Source organism: Chrysoperla carnea, chromosome 4 (assembly GCF_905475395.1).
Source record: "Chrysoperla carnea chromosome 4, inChrCarn1.1, whole genome shotgun sequence".
Taxonomy (NCBI): Eukaryota; Metazoa; Arthropoda; class Insecta; order Neuroptera; family Chrysopidae; genus Chrysoperla; species Chrysoperla carnea.
This window is the reverse complement of record NC_058340.1, coordinates 44,565,926-44,588,674: the sequence shown is the minus strand read 5'-3', so window position 1 is coordinate 44,588,674 and position 22,749 is coordinate 44,565,926. Positions and strand designations below refer to the sequence as shown.

At 30.0% G+C, this 22,749-nt stretch overlaps 2 protein-coding genes across 3 annotated transcripts; both read right to left on the bottom strand.

Annotated features, from left to right (window-relative positions):
* Positions 1–847: 847 nt before the first annotated feature.
* On the bottom strand, positions 848–6,886 carry LOC123297587 (secretory carrier-associated membrane protein 1). Of its 2 annotated transcripts, XM_044879313.1 has the most exons (8): positions 6,681–6,886; positions 6,500–6,607; positions 5,900–6,022; positions 5,812–5,820; positions 3,626–3,833; positions 2,432–2,690; positions 2,026–2,152; positions 848–1,178 (listed from the first exon to the last, which is right to left on the bottom strand). In XM_044879313.1, the coding sequence occupies exons 1-8, from the start codon at positions 6,735–6,737 to the stop codon at positions 1,023–1,025; spliced, it is 1,047 nt and encodes a 348-aa protein (XP_044735248.1). In that variant the 5' UTR covers positions 6,738–6,886; the 3' UTR covers positions 848–1,022. The 2 variants fall into 2 exon arrangements, with proteins under 2 accessions (XP_044735248.1, XP_044735249.1); XM_044879314.1 differs by lacking the exon at positions 5,812–5,820 and having other exon boundaries at positions 852–1,178; positions 6,681–6,884.
* Positions 6,887–14,223: 7,337 nt separating this feature from the next.
* Positions 14,224–22,687, bottom strand: LOC123298738 (zinc finger protein 271-like). The gene is made up of 3 exons (XM_044880831.1): positions 22,555–22,687; positions 20,896–21,408; positions 14,224–16,185 (listed from the first exon to the last, which is right to left on the bottom strand). The coding sequence occupies exons 1-3, from the start codon at positions 22,685–22,687 to the stop codon at positions 14,300–14,302; spliced, it is 2,532 nt and encodes an 843-aa protein (XP_044736766.1). The 3' UTR covers positions 14,224–14,299.
* Between the last annotated feature and the right edge of the window lie 62 nt (positions 22,688–22,749).

Here is a 22,749-nt window from a genome sequence, read left to right as displayed (position 1 = left end):
ATTAACCAATTTTTATTAACCATAAATGCCAATAAAAACTTTTAAAAACAAAAAATTATTTGGATAATTTTGGAATAAGAATTTGTATATTTAAAAAAAGGTAAAAAATTAGGCCCATAGATTTTAGAATTACCATCCCAAACCGGGAACGTATGTCAATATCCATATAACAAAAACAATCGAAGAAAGAAGTACTATTATTTCTTATTCTAAGGAATAAACGTTAAATTTGGAATTTAAATCTTCCTGCTTCGATAATTTTCGTTATAGATATATTTTTACGTGTTCCAGATGGCAAATTCTAAAAACGACGGGCCTTTTACATTTTTTTTTCATTTCTACAAAAAAATTTTCTTCTTTTAAAATTGTCCAGATTATGTTTTGTTTTAACAAGTTTTTATTGGTCTAATTAGTTGGTCTTTATTAATCGATCAGTTTAAAACATAAATTAATTTGCATGCATATTTTCAAAATGTCGCTTTTAAAACTTTTATTAAATATATTAAAAAGAAAAATAAATTAATCATGTATAAAAATATTATTTATTAAGTAAAAAAAAAGAACTTGGTTAAATTGGTTAAAGTGGCAATTCTTTTACATTATGAAGGCTTTGGATTTTCACAAGCTACGAAATATTTTACATATATAGATTTATTTTTTTACAATAATATTATTTAAAATAAAAATAAAGACTCCATTATTAAGTGTCGTTAATTAAACTTCTTACTTAAAAGTGTAATCCAATTTATTAATTGAATTGTTAAATCAGTACGAATACGCATGTCTTTTCAATTTGTTTTTTAAACACATTTGTTGTTGTTGTTGTTGTTTTTTTTTTTTTTTTTTAAATTATAATTCACAATAAGAACATATTTTTATTAAATATATATTATATCTAAGTAATTCGTAAGTGCAAATGTTCACAAACAATTGGACGTTGGTTAAAACAAAATCAATGAATACCCTCTCTGTTTTTTCTAAATCTCTGTTTTTGTTGTTTGTTAGTGTTATGTTGTTGATTGCTAATATCGATTGCCCTGTGAAAACTGTGTTTGTACTGCAGCAGCCGCCGCATTTGTTGCAACATTTTGTACATGTTGATTCTTTAAAAATTCTGTTGCAAATTCCTGCTGAGCTTTTGCAAAACTTGCTCCGGTACTTCGGTACATTCTATGAATCTATGAACAAAAATTTTTAATTAATTTAAATAATGTATTGAGGAAACCGTTCTTATTGTAAATGGAAATTAGTTGCAGTATGGCAGATTTTGAGTTCCAAATTAAAATGTAAATATAAAATTGATTAAACTAATATATTTTTGTATTATTATTTGAATCAAAAAAAATGGCTACGACAAGCACATCTTGATTATGAGGATTTTGCGAAGGGCATGCGACAGAGCAAACTGTGTATAACCACGTTTGGCCATTAGACTGTGCTCGCCTGAAACTTACTAGAGCACAGTTGAGAAGGGTGGGGGGATTCTTGACAGGACACTGTCGATTGAACTACCACCTTCATAGCATGCGTTTTCTGTTTATTTCACTTGTAGGGCCTGTACGGAGGACGAGGAAACCTCCATACGTTATTTGCACCTGCAGAAATCAGCAAGGCGTCAGATTCAGAATGTTTGGGTTCGAAACCTTGGTTCCATCAATCCTGTGAGAGATTTCGTCTTGGAGACGTCGAGCATTACGATGACAGGTTGATCTATAGAGGGCACAGAGAACCCTTTGGTCTAGGTGCTATTGGCCCACTAGCAATATCCCTCTTATGTTTTATTATTATTATTATTTAACATGTAAAAAAATATCTTTAAGAAAAAAAAATATTACCCAAAAATAATTTGTTGTTTAAAGGCAATCGCGCAGACTTAGAGAATATCCTCAAATGAATATTTCTCGTGATATAAGCTCCCAAATCTTTAATAATAGCCTAAACCACTTTTAACTAACACATTATATTTTTGTTAGTTTTTAATTGCAAAATTAAAAAAAAAAACTGATTACTTAAAAATGAACTTACTTTTCCTAAGAGCAAAATATCCAATAATGCAGCAGATCCAAAGCCAAAAGCAATTGTAAGAAGTATTGTACCTATAATTATACCAGACGCAGATTTTTCAAAATGTGTTAACGCTGTTATTAACCCACTGTTTAAAACAAAGAAAAAAAAAACAAAAATTAGAGAATGGCTAATAAAAAATATGTGAAAATAATTAACAGTTTAAAATTAAATTTAAAAAAATTTCATCTTTCAATCATTTGCCATTTTGTGACCGTTTTTGGTCAGAGTTATACAAGTAGATTCGGGCAATGAATTTTTCGAATCAAAATGTACTTAACGATCTAGAGGGCATTAATAAATATTTTCTATTTTTGTGCAGAGATCATAAAAACTAAAATTAAATTTGTAATTATGAATAACTTACCAAAATCCGGAATCCCGCATTCCTATAAATTGAACTAACGTTACAATAAATTGAAAGAAGAAGATGAAAAAGAAAACCATAAAATTAAAAGACGAATCACTTCTGAATGCTTTATATGCAGGTCGGAACCAACATAAAAATGATAATGGTACAAAAATGGCACCATATATTATACCCAAACCGAATACAGTGAATTCACCACTTTTAAATATAAGAAGAATGCCACCCAATACATTTAACACCATTAAGCCAGCATGAACTGAAATAAAAAAAATTAATTGCTTTTTAAAAACTTCAATATACAAAATTAACGGAAAATTGATTCCCTTAAAATTGAAAACAGTAAAGTCTCAGTAATCCGAATAATCAGTAGTTCAACACGCCCAGTAATCAAAACACTTCATTCATCCTTTCCACATTTCTCCCTTCGCCTTATTAAATCAATTAAATGTGATATATGTACAAACATACATTCTACTGTAATTAATTATATTTTTTATAGACAGTAGAAGAACCTCGTTCAGTTAGACTTCAATAAAAACAGTTTGAAGTAAAGTGTTTGTATAATATTATCTAACATACTCATTGATAACAAACTTTGAATCAAGGAATGGCTACGACAAGCCCAGCTTGATAAATTGGACTATGCGCAGGGCATGCGAAAGACCAAACTGTGTATAATAAGTTCTAAGCCACTCAATTGTGCTCGCTTGAAACTTACTATAGCACAGTTGAGAAGGGTTGTGGGACTCTTGACAGGATACTGTCGATTGAACTGCCCACCTTCATATCATGGGAATCTCTGATGATTCCACTTGAAGGGCCTGTATGGAGGACGATGAAACCTCCATACATGTGACTACGGCAGAATCCTATAGCTTCATCTGCTTAAAATAGCATCTCTTACCGGGAGGCGTCTCGTCTTCGGGTGACAAGTTGTTCTCAAGGAGGGTACAGAGAACCCTTTGGTCTAGGCTTCCCCCAAATTTAATAATATTTTGAAGTAAATGTCAAACATCAAATTTAAAAATTAAGTTAAATTTTAATCATCTGTGGACGAATAACATTTCAAAAAAAGTTCTATTTGTCTTTTTAAGGCATTTTGAGGCACCATCCCGTAAAATTAGTTTACAAATTAAAAAATTTTTGACCCAAAATAAACTTTTCTGTTGTTCTAATTGTTAAGCTACTTACACATCCATAAATAATATAAATGTCGCACTATTTTTTGAAATTCCAATGGGATATCAACTTCAATATCTTGATAAAAACATGGTTGAAATGGACATTGAGCTGGTAGTGGTGGCCAATTATTACGACGTACATTATAAGCTCCCGATCGTAATTCTTCTTCTCTTCGTGCTAATTCTTGAGCTTTTCTTTCTAATTCTTCTTGTCTTCTCTGTTAATAAAAATTTTAATTGAATTTACAGGCTTAATTATTACTTTTGTTATTATTTTTCTATAAGTAATAAAATTCTAGATCTAGAGGCAAAATAAGAAGTAATCGATTGTGTAATAAACATGTAAAGTGCAATTAAACAAGTGAAAATAAACAATTGGCTAACATAATTTTCGAAATACCCTGTTTATATGGTTGAAAATCAGCACTCGCATTAATAATTTTCCTTTGACTACTTTGACAATCTTAATAATTGACTCCTTTGACAATCTTAATAATATTGGATAAATTTAGTACGAAATTAGAATCAATAAGCTCACTATTTGAAACTAGCTACATATTTTCAACTCTATCTTTTGTAGTTTTGGATAAAATGGAAACTAGAGTTTTGTTCTAATTTGCAATCTCACGGACAATAATGATATTTACGGAAAAATGTTTTAAGAGGGAAGTTATATAGTTTTTTATAAGGAACATTTTTTATATTTTAATTATTATTCTACTTCACTCAACTGATCTTTATTGTTGCTCGTTTACGAACTAAAACTCAATTTTTATATCCTAAGCTCCATCTATCCTAAAAATGTACTAATTAGGTGAGTATATACACTCCTATACCAACTTAAACAGAATGTAAAATACGAAAAGCGACATGTTGTTCAAGAATCATTTTCAGTTTGTTCCTATGGATCAAGTTAATACGTAATAACGATTTTGCATATGTTAGTTAATTAATTGGTCTAACAGAGCAGATTTGTTTACTTTTAAGTAAAATTTGTAAAAAGCACAGCGTGTTAAAATTTAATTTTGAAAAATGTAGATCAAACATTTCTTTATAAAAATAATGCTATTATTCTTTTTCCTCCAAACCTTTTACATTTAAACGTTTCTTCCTTTTCATGAATTTAACTTTTATTCAAGTTTTGAAATAACGTAACCAAACAATGAAGAGCTTATCTAATTATTATTAATACCACATAACAATTTTTTAAAATTTTATCTACAAAATAACAGATAGAAGGCCCTCAAAAAACGGATAAGTAAATTTCAATGCATTATAAATATCCATTACAATACATTTTTACTATGTTAGAATAAACAAAGAATATTTTTATTTTGTAAAATTCGGACTTAAATGTAAAAAACCTTGCAAAAACATCAATTTTAATGACCAGTTTGAATCTTGTTTAAATCTAATAAAAACAAGTTAAAATAAACAATTGCCTTAGACATTTAATATTATTGCTTCTATTATTTTTTATGAATTAGATAAGTTTAAAACTCAAAATCATTTATTTAGGATAAAAAAGGAAGGCCGCCATATCTTTTGTTTCGAAAATCACGAAAGTATTTTTCGTTTATTGATAATATTGATTGAATCAATAGACTCACTATTTGAAGCTATAAATTTTCAACTATCTTCTATAATTTTGGAGAAAATGAAAATTGTGGTTTTTCCCTGATTTGCGCCCTCGCGGAAAACAATGGTATTCAGGAAAAAATGTTTCGAACAACAGAAAGGGTATTTAATTAATATGCATTTATAGTGGCAGCGCCATGTTAGGAGGAATGGTCAAGTATTTCTCCGCTCTCTAGAAAAATTCGTACTATTCAAGAATTCCTGGCTAATATGGAACCGGCGTAATTTTTTTTAGAATCATCTTAGGTGATATATTACTAACTTTTGTCTTTCATTGTTCGCCGGGAAAAATCAGATAAAATTTTATTGACCTAAATTTTAACCTTCGTAGAGTGCTGAATAATCTGAACAGTCGGTGAAATTAGCTGTAGACAGTTTATATTTAATATTCATCTAATGTCCGGCGGTAAAAATTAATGACCATTCCTTCTAACAAAGTTCTCACCCTATAAACTTTTTCTTTAGCATCTGCACTAGTGTAGATTAGAATTGTTCTATAAGCAATAACATGCATAAAATGCATTTCGTGAATAATATTATTGACTAAAATTTAATTACCTTTAATTCCTGAAAACGCATGAAATAAAAAAATGAAATAATGATAATAATTTTTACAGAAAAATTATTAAGTAATTGATAACTTTACCTGAAATTCAGCAGCAGTTGCAGATGATGGTATAGTTCCAGTAGGAACAGTTTGTTGGGCACTACGCGAATATTGTGGTGGATCGGATGATGGTTGCATAATTGCAGGTTGATTTGCAGCCATCTACGAAAAATTTTACATAATTCATTTAAAATGTACAATCAAACTAGATGAAGGTTTATTTTTTAATTTTTGTAAATTTTGATTGTTATTTAATAAGAAACATTTTAAATAAGAACAAAAATTCGATTTTAAAAATCCTCATTCTTTGACAATATATTGCCTAATATTGGGCAATATTAACAATATATCATAATATCAATTTCGAAAAAATACAACATCTGAAACATGAAAAAATCAAGGTAATACTATTTTGTAGACTAAAGGCCAAAGAGCTATTTTTTTCACTTGCCCTTAGGTGACTGTTGGAGCAAGTCCTTCGATTTGAATTCAATTAATTTATAATCGATTAGAATAGAATCAATCTCCAATTAGAGGATGGAATTTATTAGTGTGTATCGCAATATCAACACAATAGGTTTCATAGAAATAACGCAGTACAATACATGTTTACAATTATTGATATGTGTGTAAACTTACGGTGCCCGTGGGTGGTTGGCTACCAGGTTGATCTGCAAATGGGTTATAATCATCTAATCCTCGTTGCATACTGCTTGTATTTTTTGCCACTTGTTGAACAGATGGATCCTATTTTATAAAATGATAAATTGTTTAAAATTATTATGTACAACTTTAAAACAGAATATTTTGAATGACTTACCGCAAACGGATTGTCAATAGTTGGATCACCAAATGGATTTTCATCGAAGCCTGACATATTTGCGTATTTTACAGGTGTTATTAATGTAATTAATGATAAATTAGAACAAAATTATCTTATCAATGTTTTACTGATTCATATCATTTCAGACAAAACAGCGGTGTTAAATATAATCACAGTGATATGTCACTCGATGAGGTGTACGTATGCGCAAGTCAAACTAGTTATCATAGTACGGAAGCCCGGTAGTGACACGTTAAGTAGACATAGTAGTACCTCTGATTTCGCTGCGTCTGCTGACATACATAGTATGTCCGTCTTAATTTTTTAATTTTTTTAAAGGTGGCACTACTCGTTTATTCCACAATGGAACTCTAACAGTAGGACTATTTTATAAAATATAACAAGTGAAAACAAACAATTGACTGAGTTAATTGTTGAAATACCATGTATAGGCAGTGTTGAAAACTCTGTCACATTTCACATACATACATATCTGACATATTTAACTGATATTCTCATATAATGCGCAAGTGTTGATGCGCAATTGTTTGTTTTTTTTTTGACGTCATGTAAATAACAAAAGATATTCACTTTGATATTCCTATATTAATACATACTATAAAATTTGTACCTAATTAACGCCCTCGTGGGTAAACAGTGATGTTTACAAAAAAATGTTTCAAACAAAAGTAGTTTATTTTTTTGTAAGGAACATTTTTTACATTTAAACTTTTATTCTATCTCTAACGGTTTACAAGATGGGTACTACGGACCCATGACCCAATTGACCCATGTTGCTCATTTACGAACTTGACCTCACTTTTTACGTCCTAAGCACGCTGTAAAAATTTCAGCTTGATATCTCTTTTCGTTTTTGAGTAATCGTGACCACAGACGGACGGACGGACGGCCGGACGGACGGACAACCGGAAATGGATTAATTAGGTGATTTTATGAACACCTATACCAATTTTTTTTTTGTAGCATCAATATTTTTAGGCGTTACAAACTTGGGACTAAACTTATAATACTATGTATATTTCATATATACATGGTATAATAATAATTTTAGTCCGCACTTAGGAATTGCATTTAATAAGAAATTCACTCGACCCCCACAAGAAGCTCTGTATTTAAGCTCTTTTAATACATATAATAATTAGAAAAAAATTCTAGACATTTATATACATTTGGTATGTATTTAATTATATTAATTAAGTTTTTTTTAATTACTATCAAACTGAAATGGACAGATATCTGACAATTATTAACATTTTATTGATAAGTTTATTCTATGAATAAAATTATTTTTAAAGAAGCTTTTTGAAAGAGGAATTTTTTAACAAGAACTCATTATTAAAATTAAATTGTTTTTAAAATATATAAAAGTCTTAATGTCAATGCCAGGAATGATTAAACATTTTTGAGCATTTATTTACTAACGAAAATTAAACTTTTTATTTTTTGCAGCCGCTGTAAACAAATTTGCAAACTATGTCTAGAGAATCATTGATAACAACATATTTCAAGGAAGGTTTTACATATAATGAGATAGTAAATTTTCTATCCAAGTATCACAGTATTTCAATTTCTCGTCGACACCTTATTCGAATTCTTCAGAAGCTTGGACTGAAGAGGAAGGAAATCGATGAAGATTCTCTAGAATCAATCTGTACGGCAGTAATTGATGAAATTTTTAGTAGTGGTTCTTGTATTGGCTACAAAAGAATGTGGCAACGATTAAAGCAAATTTATGGCTTAAAAGTAAAAAGGAGTAGAGTTGATAAAATTTTGCATCTAGTTGATCCAAATGCTATTGAAGAGAGATCTCGTCGACGTTTGATACGGCGTAAGTACACAGTTCCAGGACCTAATTTTCTATGGCATATTGATGGCTACGATAAATAAAAGCCCTTTGGCTTTGCCATTCACGGATGCATCGATGGATTTTCCAGAAAAATTGTATGGTTGGACGTTGCAACATCTAACAATAAACCGGAAATTATTGCATATTATTATTTAACAACAGTACAGAAATTGAAACTAGTTCCAACTTTAATACGGTCAGATTTAGGAACAGAAAATTGTCTAGTTGAAGCCCTTCAGCAAAGTTTACGATTTTATCATGATGATAGTCTATCAGGTTGGAAGAGCTTCATCAAAGGTAAAAGCACGTCTAATCAGCGGATAGAGAGTTATTGGTCTCAGCTTAGGCGTCATGGTTTGGATTTTTGGATTAATTTATTTAAAGACTTACGTGAAAGAGGTCTTTACAATGATTCATCTATGATAAATGTCGAGTGTTTACGATTTTGCTTTGGGCACTTAATTAGAGCTGAATTGGAAACAATCGCCGTGAGTGGAATCGACATAGAATAAGAAAACAAAAAAATCGTCATATAGCTTCGGGAAAACCAACTTGTTTATATTACCTTCCTGAAGCTATTGGGGCCAAAGATTACATGAAACCACTCAATGAGGATGCAATTGATATTCTGAAACAAGACTACACCTTGAAGCCTAAACTCTACAATGAAATATTTTGTCGATTAGTCAAAGTATTGATACCTGATATACAAGTACCTCTGAATGTTGAAGAAAGTATTGAGCTTTATTTAAAAATTTTAAATTTATTAAAAGCTTATACATAGCTCATCAGATTAATCATAAAATAATGTTCATTAGTCATTTATGTTTGTATAAGAAATGATTTTTTACCCAATTTAATTACAAAATAATTAAAATAATGTATAAAGAAAAAATATAATTTTTAATATTTATTACAACTGCTAATTTATTTTGTTTATTGTTCAAAAATTTTCTTTTCTTTTATTTATGAGGTACGCTAATTATTATGAAAATATAATTGTAATGATTATTTATCGATCATTGTTTAAGTTTAAATCCCCACCAAATAATATTTTGTCTAAGTAAACTTCAAAGGCAACTGGATAAAAGACCGGAACAAGTTTTAATTATTCATAAATTTACGACTGAAATTGGAGTGAAATAGTATCTTTTATTTCCAGCGATGAAAAAATGTTTTTTACGCATTTGATGACAAGAATGAAGTTTCAGCACCTTATCTTGTCAGTTTATATTCTCTCAAATCTTTAAGACTTATTCGATAAATTTCATTAGTATCCTGGGATGGAAAATAAAATTTTTGAATTTTTTATAGCTCAGTATTTTTTTTTAATACTAATTTAATTAAATGTGTTAAATTACACAAGACAATATTCAAAACTTGAAAACTTCAAGTTTCCATTTTCGGATAAAGGCAACAAAATTTCGTTGTTTTCATGACGAATTTTTATAAAGTTTTGATCCATTTGTTAATAAAAAAATACGATAATCAAAAAATACGAGTCTTAAATTTTTGACAATTAACAATATAAACAAGTAGTGCCACCTTTAAAAAAAAATTAAAAAATTAAGACGGACATACTATGTATGTCAGCAGACGCAGCGAAATCAGAGGTACTACCATGGCTACTTAACGTGTCACTACCGGGCTTCCGTATCATAGAGTTGTACCAACTGGTGGTAATATCTGTGTATGGTGTTTATGGTTGCCACAGGGGCGGGTGTGAAGTTAGTGATTTATTTTCTTATGTTTTACATGCTTTTAGTTACTTTGATTGATCGAGTCTACGGACTTCTACACTCCATATGCACGGGTTAAACCTTTAAATTTTTCTGATTTTATTAAGGAATGCCGAATGATAGATTTTTATTCAATAAACACACATTTCAAAGGAGAAAGCTCTCGTTTGGGTTTCTTGCAATTGAATGTGAAAATTGTAGTTGTGTCCTTATTACTCTAACATAGCCTAATAGAATAATTTTGACAGTCAAAACCATGAAGGTTATAAAGAAGGAGAACGATCGCTATATACTAAAGCATTACAGACGCACCTGTCCCTGAAAGTTTGTAGAATTTATAGTTCATTTTCAGCCACCAGCCGCGCTGTCGTCGGTAAGTAGTATATTAGCGCACAACAGCCCGCATTTAATGATACAACTTAGCGATCCCAGCGCCTCACTTATTTTTCCAAAATATTGGGGACAATATTTTCTATTGCGATCGTTCTCCTTCTTTATAACCTTCATGGTCAAAACTGTTTTGCTTTTTTTTATACAAAAAAATAAGCTTATTGCAATTAATAAGAAACTAAATAATTTTTATATCCTATTTAGAAACAATTCTCGCGTTTGGGAATTTTTATATTTTAGTAACGCTAATAGAAGTATTTATAACATAAACATATTTATTTTTACTCGACATTCATATAAATGTGTCTATGTATAAATACAAGCATTTCTTTTTACTTACATTACCGACTAAGATTTCTGATAATTCACTCACAGATGGAGAGACTATAGTTCGCAATATACATTGTTGAGAACGAATCCCATTATATTAATCTATTGTAACGCGTATTCTATGATGAATCCTCTTTGGTTTAGAATTTCTATGACGTTGTATGATAAGAAATAAAGGTAATATCACCTACGTAAATTTAGCAAATTTAATGCAAAAATATTTCGAAGGAAAACCATCCAAATATAATGAAATATAGGATGTATTATTTTCTAAACATGATAATTTTAGCATGAAAATAGAGGACCAGGCAAGAGATTTCGTGAGCGGGGAGTGCCCTCTACATTCATTCTTCTGTTAAATAAGCTAGTCTAAAGAATCAATGTAGAGTGCACCCCACGCTTTGAATTTGACTGACAATACAGTTAACATTATTATCCACTTTTTATTGTATAATGCGCGTTATTTAAACTATAATTTCTTTTCTTAACAATTTTCGAGTAATGCTGCTAAGTTAAAAAAATTATGCTTTTTGGCTAACAAAGTAGCATAAAGTGAAATTCTAATAACTAGGATGGGTTCTAACCTGGCCTAAAGATAAGATTATTCCCGTTTGCATAATTAGAAGCGGAATAGATTGAAATTGACTTCAAAGATTTTATTAAATCGTACACAAAGAAGAAAATTGTAATAAGATAACATTTAGGTGAAATATGGCATATTCGGGCTTTTAAATAAAAAAAGTATGAGTATTGTGGGTTTATCAGTATCAAATAAAGCATGTGATTCATGACAACAACAAAGAAAAGCATGTAGAAAACCGTTTATGAGATGTATAGGTAGAAAATAAAGAAGATTTGGAGAGTTTCGCATACAGATGTAGGCTGTCCAATCAGAACACATATAAAAATGAGCATGTATTTTTTATAGAGAAAGGGTTCAATTCACTTCCATGAGATTTTTATAGATTATAATACGCGAATTTCTGTTTATAATTTTTATTAAATTTTATACATTTGTACACTCAATAGCGCTTATAGTTAAAAAACAATCTTTCTATATTTTATTTATGAAATTATTAAATGTTATTAAATTAGAATTTCGCTTTTAGTTATTTATTACTTATTAAACTTAAGAATGAGATAAATATAGAATTGCAAATCTTATGTTAATTTGTGCTTTTTTTTTTTTTTATAAAATATTAATAAATTAATTTATTATTCTTCTTTATATGTATTCGTTGTGTGCATATTAGGTGAACGGTACAACTAAATCGACCACAGCACTGTTCTATTATAAAATTTGCAATAAATCAATCGATTTATTGGGAAAATAACAATTAAACTTGTTGCATTACAAGTTGTGAAAATAAGAAACGAAATAGAGAATATTCATATATTTTTTTAATATTTTTAATTCATTGTTTACACCGTTATAACAAAGTAAAAAATAGAAAAAACTGCTTAAAAATGCTGTATTTAAGTGTAAAAAAATATTTAGAATACATTATAATTTTGAGATATTTAAACGCAATTTTTTTGGCGCTCTCTGTTGGTTGATGACGTATAAATACGTGATCTGTCAATTTTTGACAGTTCAATGTATAATTTACACTTTAAAAAAATGAATTTACAACACAGAATTTACACTCGTTATTATTAAGTTTTCTGGTAAAAAGCCGTAGAATAGTACAATTTAATAAAATACCATATAAAATGTAAGTAATTAATATCAAATGTATGTCAACAAATTTGACAATACAGTACTATGATGTCACGTCCGTATAAAAATTTGAATTTCCGTTTTAGAAATTTTTAAATGCCTTCACTGAATTTGTACTTTTATTAATTAATTTTAAGTAATTAAAAAGATATTAATTGCTAAAATAATGGTTTAGTTGAAATGTCCAGTCATAAAAGTTACGGAAGAAAAATATCTGAACCAAATTTAAATTTCACGAATATTCCCTATTGCATAAATATTTTTTAAATGTAAATTAACAAAATAACTTATTTAAATTTGTTAGATAATAGTATTAACTAAAATTATTTTTTGCAGATTTTTAAATTTTATATTTTATTTTATTTTTTACAATATTTGTAACTTGAGTTTCGAATCTTATCAACCCTTCACCAGGCTTTCTACAAAATAAGACTTTTACATAATAATGGATGATAATAATAACAATTAAATCAATGGGTAAAACATATATACAATCCATAGACTTATATGTCCATTCATAAAATTATATCAAAGTAGTGCACCGTTACCATGGAAACTCCTAAAAATCATGCACTATGCAAATAGGAATTAAATTGTGTTTAATAATTTAATATAAAATTGATTGTATTATAATTACAGCAGCGCGTGGTCGTGGCAGCTGGTTTATTATAAAATTTTTCACAAAAAAATCTTACCAATTTGTTTGATAATTTTAAAATAATTAATATTTTGACACGTAATATGTATAAGTCTCTTTATTATTTTTAGTTAAATTATCTTAGCGTTAAAAAAAAAAAATTAAATTATCTTAGCGTTAAAATCCCATAATCTTAATGAACCTTTTTTCCTGAAAGTCGGAAAGTAGGTACAAATAAAATTTAATGTCCATTACAATCAAGTATATAGGCTGCAAGATTATAGTTACAAGTGAATCTATTTCAGTAGATTTATTATATTTCTTTTAAGATCGTTTTCAAGTGAAAAATATCCAGTAGTTTGCGTTTTTGTGGTATGTTATTTTCATCCCCTATTATTCTAAGAAATAATACCTAGTTAGTCAGTAAGTAATCACTTGAAACTAATTAATTAATATTTACGAATTTTACTTGTAGCCCTTGAAGATATTGGTCTTTGGAAAAATGTTCATTTAAAATGAAAACGTCTTTTTGTTGGTTTCTTCGTAAAAAAAATTAAATATAACCAAAATATACCAAATTTTCAGTTTCAAGTTACTATAGGTATAAACAAGAAAGCCATATAAAAATTATATTATCCAGTCAAATTACACTTTGAAGGTTACAAAAATTCCCATTTTTAGCCTATTTTTACAAACTTCCCCCCTCAATAAAATTTTTTGAACAAGGGGGATTGATGGGAAATTTTCACAATTCATTTATAATAGTATTCTGAACATTCATACCAATTTTTAGCTCTATGGGAATTTTTGTAACCTTACTTAAATTTTATGGACTAATTTGACTGGATAAAATAAATCTATCTATATATCGAAAACCAAAGGAAATATTTTAAAATTTTCTTTACATTTTTTACTTCTTTTTGATGTATTAGTTCACATTATATTAATGTACTCTGAAGCGATAACCGGATACGAAATCTTTAAAGTTTCAGTCTTAACAGGATTTTTCTTCTTTCTTTTTTTTCTATTCGAAGTATCATACGGTTTCTTATCAGGGGAATGAATCTTTATATGTTTAAGTAAACCTCCTTTCAAAGTAAATGTTTTACCGCAAATATCGCACTCAAAAGGTTTCTCCCCGGTATGAATTCGTTTGTGACAAACTAAATTACTACGATGTGAAAATTGTTTATCGCAAACATCACAAGCAAACGGCTTCTCTCCCGTGTGAAGTCGACTATGGGAAAGTAAATGAGACTGTTGTGAAAATTTTTTATCGCAAACATTACATGAAAAAGGTTTCTCTCCAGTGTGAAGTTGTTTATGTTGGTCTAAAATATTTTTTCGACTAAATGTTTTGAAACAAACATCACAAGTAAATGGTCTTTCTCCGGTATGAACAAGTTGATGATTTACTAGGGCACTTTTATGAGCAAACGTTTTATAACAAATTTCACATAAATAAGATCTATCGCCCGTATGTACTCTTTTGTGACTAAGTAAATTGCTATGCTGCGTGAACTTTTTATCACAAAATTCGCATGATAAAGGTTTCTCTCCGGTATGACCTAGTGTATGAATGACTAAAGAATTTTTTTGGGTAAATGTTTTCCCACAAATGTCACATGTAAATGGTCTTTCTCCAGTGTGTGTTCGGGTATGACTTTCTAAACTTGCTTTTGTAGTGAATGCTCTATCACAAAAACTGCACGCAAAAGGTTTTTCTCCGGTATGAAGTCGATTATGAGCAATTAAACCACCTTGCTGTAAAAACGCTTTTCCACAAATACCACATGAATATGGTCTCTCACCACTATGAACTCGTTTATGTTTATTTAAATTACTTTTATTTGTAAATTTTTTATCACATTCGTCACACGAGAAAGTTTTAATTCCAGTATGAGTTCGACTATGTTCAGTTAAATCGTAACGTCGAATAAATGTTTTATTACAAACAGTACATGGAAATGATTTCTCGGAATTTTCACCAGAACGAATTTTCTTTCCCTTAACGTGAACTTGTCGGTTGTCGGGTTCACTCGTAAAACCGTCGTCTAGTATTGGTTCATCACAACTATCAGATGAAATTGGTTCCTCTTTTGTGTGAACTATTTGATGTTTTTGAAGTTGATGATTTTCTAAACTTGATTTTGTGGTGAATTTTTTATCACACAGACTACATGCAAAAGGATCTTCTTCGTTATGCAATGGATCATGAGCAGTTAACGCGCCTTGCTGCAAAATCGATTTTTCACTAATTTCACCTGAATATGGTTTTCCACCGCTATGTCGTAGTTTATGTTTAATTAAATTATTTTTACTTTTAAATTTTTTACCACATTCATCACACGGTAATGGTTTTTCGTCACTATGAATTCGACTATGTTTAGCTAATTCACAACTTCGAATAAATGTCTTACTACAAACAGTACATGAAAATGTCTCACCGGTATGAAGTCGTTTATGGCTACTTAAATGGCTACTCTGCGTAAATTTTTTGTCACAAATATCACATGCAAATGGTTTGTCTTCTGCATGAATTAGTTGATGTTTAACTAAATTGTACTGCCTAGCAAATGATTTATTACACTCGCCACAAAAGAAACTTTTTTCCTCATTATGAGTTAGTCGATGTTGATTTAAACTGTTGATAGTAGCGAATGTTTGATTACAGAAACTACATAAATGTGGTTCCAGTAATATTTCATCGTTAATTTCTTTTTTAATGAATATCCCATTAATTGCAATATTTTCAACGTCAGGTTCAATTTTAATATTAACATGTTCAATTGAGTCTTCTGGTTCAATTTTTTTTGAACCTGCACTATTTACATTATTAGACATGATTACTATTATTTTTCACACATTTCACAAGTATTAATTTAATTTTAAACTGTTAACTTATTTTATTTTGACAGCAATAATGGCTGCGTCCTGCGTCTGATGATTGTAAGCGCCATAGATAAAATTGATATATATATAGACTCCACAGATTCAATTACTTAGCCGCTCACTAACAAAATTCTTGAAATATTTTTTTCGATCGACGTAAAGATAATTTTTAATATTTAACTTAAATATTAAATAGATAACTTTTATTTAGCCTTTATTTTTATTGAAACAATAATATATTATATCCACTGCACACTTCATTTCCTGTATGGTGTATCCATCGCATCAATTTCCTGTATAAGCGCGGTTTCATTCAAATTTCGATACGTATATAAGTAATAACACAGGTCTGCAAAAAAAATTTTTTTGTTAGCTGCATGAGATATTTTTACTAAATTATATGTTCTAGAATGCGTTGATTTCAGAAATGATGGCCATTTTTTTCTATCACGTAAGGTTTTTTTGCAAATTAAAAAACAAAAAATTGGTAAAAGCACTCGTTTATTAAAAATTATACAGTAGCCTGCAAGCATAGTGACATCCCATCGCGGACATCCTGGTGAAACCACTCCCCCTGTTTTTCGCTGTAAGCTCCCAGGTTTTCAGGAAAAAAGTGTATGTGGGAGTGCAAAAAATGAACTTTCAGGCCTATCTTGCAGCCTTGAGCTCCGTATGCTGCTAGTTGAACAATGGTTTTGTAGTCAGGATCCTTAGTATTTCCCAAAAACTTTCACACTACATCCTTGAACGATACACAAGCTTATTTTTCCTTCTCATTCATACTTTCCACAAAGAGGAAGCCGATTAAAAGCCTTCTGATGTCGGGGCCAGTGAAAACTCCCTCTTTCAACTTTGATTCTGACAGCTTCGGGAATTTTGTACATAGTTATTTAAAACAGTTTCCACCCTCTTGCAGGGGTTTTACAAATTGTTCCATCAACCCCAAATTGATATGGAGAGGTGGTAACAAAACGTTAATGTGCGTATGATTATTACTTACATGATGCGGTTCGAAATTTGAATGAAGCGGCGCTTATACAGTAAATGAATACGCTAATGGAAGTGGGTAATATAGCAAATTCTTAATAAATAATAAAATATTATTTTATCAATAAAAATCGCGTCTCAATAATTTTGTAATTGAGAGCGGCTAAAAGAAAAATTTAAGTCAATTACAAAATTTTTTTTTCTAACTAAACTGAATACCGTCAAACGATTTAAATAAACCATTATTAACCATCAAACGATTGAAGTCGAAAAAAATTGGATCAAATGAGCGGCTAAGTAAGTGGAGCTTACTCCACTGGTGACTAAATTGTACCTAAAAAGCTTCTAATTTTCACCTGATCCAAATTCAATATTTTTAAGCTGGGCTAGCCAATTTTTATTACTTCACTTTTTTTGCAGTTCATATCCCAGAAATGCTTAAATTTTGAACTATGAACATTAAATTGTCCATGGTAGTTGAGGAACGCTAGAAGGGCATGTGGATAAAATTTAAGTAAACGAAAAATGTTTTTTCCTCTCTGGTCGGAAAGTGTCAACTTTTGTCCCACTGGGCAAAAAGAAGTTACCACTGTCCGTCTCCATCGAGCAGAAAAATAGTACAGGTACACACAACGGACGCAAGTAAAGAATGTTTCAGATCTCACTATGAATATGAGATCTGAGATACTCTATACTTTTAGATATGTAAAATACTATTAATACGCGATTTACTTTTTCGTGAATACGGTTTCGAGTTGTTTCAACCTCTACCCACCCAATCTAATTGTTATTTCTTCTCCCAATGATCCTAAGCGTTATAAAAATCAGATTAAACATTGTAAATAAAAAAGGAATTTAAAATAAAGCATTTATTTTCAAGAGAAAATAGTTGTTAAACAAATTCATAACTAATTAATTTATTTATTCAAAATACAACAAATACATATTAATTTTTAATTTCTAAAGTTATGGATAATAAAGAAATTTGGAATAAATATGGATAGCAATTTTTCAACATTAATATCCAAATAGCTCAAGATAAATAAAAAATGAAGAATACAATTTTTGTATATTATGTTTGGAATCTAACCCTGAAAGTTAAAACTTGATAATTCTAGATTCGTTAACAGATTCGATTAATTTGCATCTCTTTGGGAAATTACATTAACCTAAACACAGTAAATAAATCTTAATATTATTTCTCTAGAATATTTTTTCCCTAAGCGGTACATTTTTAGACCGTGAATTTATTTTTCGTCATAAGCCAAGCACGATAGCTTGAAAATGAGAGATAAATCATGGAATTTAATAAGGAAATAAGGAAGATTTCGTGTGGACAGGAAAAAATAGGCTAGAGAAATAATATATAAGATTAGTGTGAGTGGTGTCAGGGTCAGTCTCGACCAGGGTTCGAAAATATCCGATTTTTATTATAGATATCAAAATATCGGATATTTTTGATATATATCCGATATATATCAAAATTTTGATATTAAAAAAAAAAACTATAATGTTTTATTTACTAAGGTACTTAAAATCAGAGAAATGAAACCAAAAAATAAAATATTCTTCTAGATCAGGCAAAATCAACTAAAAATCATAAAAATTTTATAAATAAAAATCAACTCTAACACATAAAACAATTTTATAAATTCTTATCAGTCAATGGTCATACCTTCCCCTAAAGTAACAAAACAATAAACATTAGAAATAATGACTCTAGAGTATCAGTCTTTTAATTATCAAATCAGTCATCAGTCATTCGTAATAAACTGTTAATTATAAAAAAAAAAAAAAAAATGTCGTTTCATAATTGTGCTTGGTTTAACTGCAAGGTAGATAGAGGTAGATCATCTTCCGATTCTGAATCTTACTTAAACTTACTCTTTAGTAACGAACTTTTTCTGACACGACACGATTAGAACGTAGTATTAGTATGTATTAACTGCCCTCTAATGTCATCAAAATTTGGGAAGAAGAAATACAGTAACAAACGCCAAAAATTACTAATATTAAATTTTTAAAAATCATTTTTGTATTGATATATATCATAAGAATTCATGTGATATATATCGGATACATATCATCATACATATCCATTGATATATATCCTCGAACCCTGGTCTCGACCCATTTTTCGGGCTCGGGGCCTGTGTACACTGGGTTGATTTCCACATTAAAAAATAAAATAGAAAAAAAATATTTTCTGTTTTATATTTCTAACGAAAATTAAAGAAAATATTCCAAAAATTTCTTTCTGTTTGCTTCATTTTGACGTATTTATTTGTTTATTGAAAAACAGCTCTTAATTAACATTATTTGACAAGCAAAAATTTCAAATCAATCAAAATACAAATTGATCATTTACGTTGTATCATTAATAGACTCAGCAACCGTAACAGGAGACGGAGTATCACATGATTCAGACTTCACAGAAGATGAAATTCCACCCGATTTTGATGATTTTTCACCGGTATGAATCTGAATATGTTTAAGTAAACTTCCTTTCAAAGTAAACGTTTTACCGCAAAAATGACACGCAAAAGGTTTCTCCCCGGTATGAATTCGTTTGTGACAAACTAAATTGCTAGGGTGCGAAAATTTTTTATCGCAAACATCACAAGCAAACGGCTTCTCTCCCGTGTGAAGTCGACTGTGAGAAAGTAAATGAGAATGCTGTGCAAATTTTTTTTCACAAACATTACATGAAAAAGGTTTCTCTCCAGTGTGAAGTTGTTTATGTTGGTCTAAAATATTTTTTCGATTAAATGTTTTGAAACAAATATCACAAGTAAATGGTCTTTCTCCGGTATGAACAAGCTGATGATTTACTAAGCCACTTTTATGAGCAAACGTTTTAAAACAAATATCGCATAAATAAGGTCTCTCTCCCGTATGAACTCTTTTGTGACTAAGTAAATTGCTATGCTGAGTAAACTTTTTATCACAAAATTCACATGATAAAGGTTTCTCTCCGGTATGACCTAGTTTATGAAGGACCAAAGTATTTTTTTGAGTAAATGTTTTTTCACAAATATCACATGAAAAGGGTCGTTCTCCAGTGTGCGTTCGAGTATGTTTTTCTAAACTTGCTTTTGTAGTGAATGCTCTATCACAAAAACTGCATCCAAAAGGTTTTTCTCCGGTATGAAGTCGATTATGTGTAATTAAACCACCTTGCTGCGAAAACGATTTTTCACAAATACCACATGAATAAGGTTTTTCGCCACTATGACATCGTTTATGTTTAATTAAATTACTTTTATTTGTAAATTTTTTATCACATTCGTCACACGAGAAAGGTTTATCTCCACTATGAATTCGACTGTGTTCAGCTAAATCGTAACGTCGAATAAATGTCTTACCACAAACAGTACATGAAAATTTATCACCGGTATGATGCCGTTTGTGCTCTAATAAATTGACAGGTCGATTAAAGCTCTTATCACATTCATCACATGAATATGGTTTTTCTCCGGTATGAATCCTTTGATGACAAATTAAATGGCTCTGTTGTGTAAATGTTTTTGAACAAACGTCACATGAAAATGAATGTGTTTGTTCTCCAGTATGAATTCGATTGTGTTTAATTAAATTACTTTTATTGGAGAATTTTTTATCACATTTATCACAAGAGAAAGGTTTTTCACCGGTATGAAGTCGTTTATGGCTAGCTAAATGAGCAAGCTGCGAAAATGTTTTATCACAATGATCACATGAAAATGGTTTCTCGCCGGTGTGGATTCTTTGATGCCTTAGTAATTGGCTGTAATCGGGAAATGATTTGTCACAACCGTCGCAAGGTAAACTTTTTTTCTCATTATGAATTTGTCGATGTTCAGTTAAATTTTCGATTGTGATGAATGTTTGATTACAAATTTCACATGAATGAGGTCCTTGCAATATTTCTGTTTTACTAAAAGAATGAGGTTCTTGTAATATTCCATCGTCGTTTGAAAAGCTTGATTGAGATTCTTTTAACACTACATCAACACAGGAATAAGGTTCATGTAGTATTTCATCATCGATTTCTTTTTTGATAAATACTTCTTCAATTTTAAAACTTTCATCTTCAGTTAATTCTTCTTCTTGTTTAATGTTTTCTTCTTTAATTAATTCAGTATTATTTACATCAATGAAGGAATAATTAGACATTGTTAATACTTATTTTTTCACAAATTACAAATGATTGTTTTTTATGTCATTTTATCGATTTTGGGTATGTTCATTTATACACCACATTTTTTTAGGTTTGTTAACTGTCAATAATGTAGTTTTGCCACACCCTATTGTAAAATAAATGCAACGTGGAACGTTATAAAGGTATGTCTACACTACCTGCCTTTAGGGATATCTACTTTCCAATCTGCAATTCTTTTTACCCCGACTATACAATGGCGAGGGTTATGTGCTTGGTACACATGTATGTATGTTTATCTGTTCCCTGCACCCAGCTTCTAAATTACTAATCACAATTATGCAAATGGGGTATTGTTAGAAGCGTCTTGATTGCCCGCTGGTTATAGGCTATGTGGCGTCAAAATTAAATTGAATATGGCACCCTTTAGAGGACATCAAGTTATGATCGAAAAACAAATTTCGATTTAATGATAGCGTGTTTGGTATCAGATTATAGGGCGTAATTAGCACTTTTCAAAACTATATGTATTGTAATACTTTATCACGAAACTACAACCCCAAAATAGTTTAAAGAAATAAAGTTCAAAAACTAAAACCCCGACGCTCTTATAAAATCGTGCTCATAAAAATATGAAAACAAGAAAAAAGTTTCATCTGAAATTGTTATGATAAATAAAATCGTCATTACAGTCGGGGACCTCTTTTCGGTCCTGTGGAAAACTGGTTACTCTTCGAGGTCCCCCGACTGTAATGACGATTTTATTTATCATAACAATTTCAGATGAAACTTTTGTTTTGTTTTCATACTTTTAAGAGCACGATTTTGTAAGAGCGTCGGGGTTTTAGTTTTTGAACTTTATTTTATTTCCATCGTAATTAATGTCAAATGCTGATGATTAACTTTTGCCTTGTGTATTCTACAACTTTATGGGAAGAAATATCGAAAGTCGATATCTCAAGACATACGAACTAAAAGTAATTCCATAACCTCATTTTTAATTAAACACACGGTAATGATAAATAAACAACTACTTATATCCATTATATGTAGCGAATATAATTATCAATTGTGTGCCAAAAAATAATCCGTGAAGCGCAAATAAAGCTAAAATGGCGTCGACTGGGTACATGCACCTACTTAACCAAAACTCGTCCTACATCGAACATACCTTGTCTAGTTCTACCAAGCAATCCCCCAACTGGCGAGAGCAATTTCTCTTTCACACTAAATAAAACAGGAAGTAGACCCGTTTCGGTAGTTCCAAGACTACCAGATGGCAATACTGTACTTACCATTACCATTTTTAAATGCCACTAAAAACATTCCCGCTAACTGCGATAATTCGTACTAATTAAAACAGGAA

Bases quoted from the DNA above. Each gene is read 5' to 3' on its own strand.
- LOC123297587 (XM_044879313.1), bottom strand. From the start codon at position 6,737: ATGTCAGGCTTCGATGAAAATCCATTTGGTGATCCAACTATTGACAAT. The intron at 2,691-3,625 runs GTAAGTAGCTTA...TTTTTATTTCAG, and splicing joins TTTATATTATTTATGGATGT to TTCATGCTGGCTTAATGGTG. The intron at 2,153-2,431 runs GTAAGTTATTCA...TGTTTTAAACAG, and splicing joins ATGCGGGATTCCGGATTTTG to TGGGTTAATAACAGCGTTAA.
- LOC123298738 (XM_044880831.1), bottom strand. From the start codon at position 22,687: ATGGTAATGGTAAGTACAGTATTGCCATCTGGTAGTCTTGGAACTACC. The intron at 21,409-22,554 runs GTATGTTCGATG...TGAAAAAATAAG, and splicing joins GCTTGGTAGAACTAGACAAG to TATTAACAATGTCTAATTAT. The intron at 16,186-20,895 runs GTGAAAAACCTT...TAAATAGTGCAG, and splicing joins CCATAAACGACTTCATACCG to GTTCAAAAAAAATTGAACCA.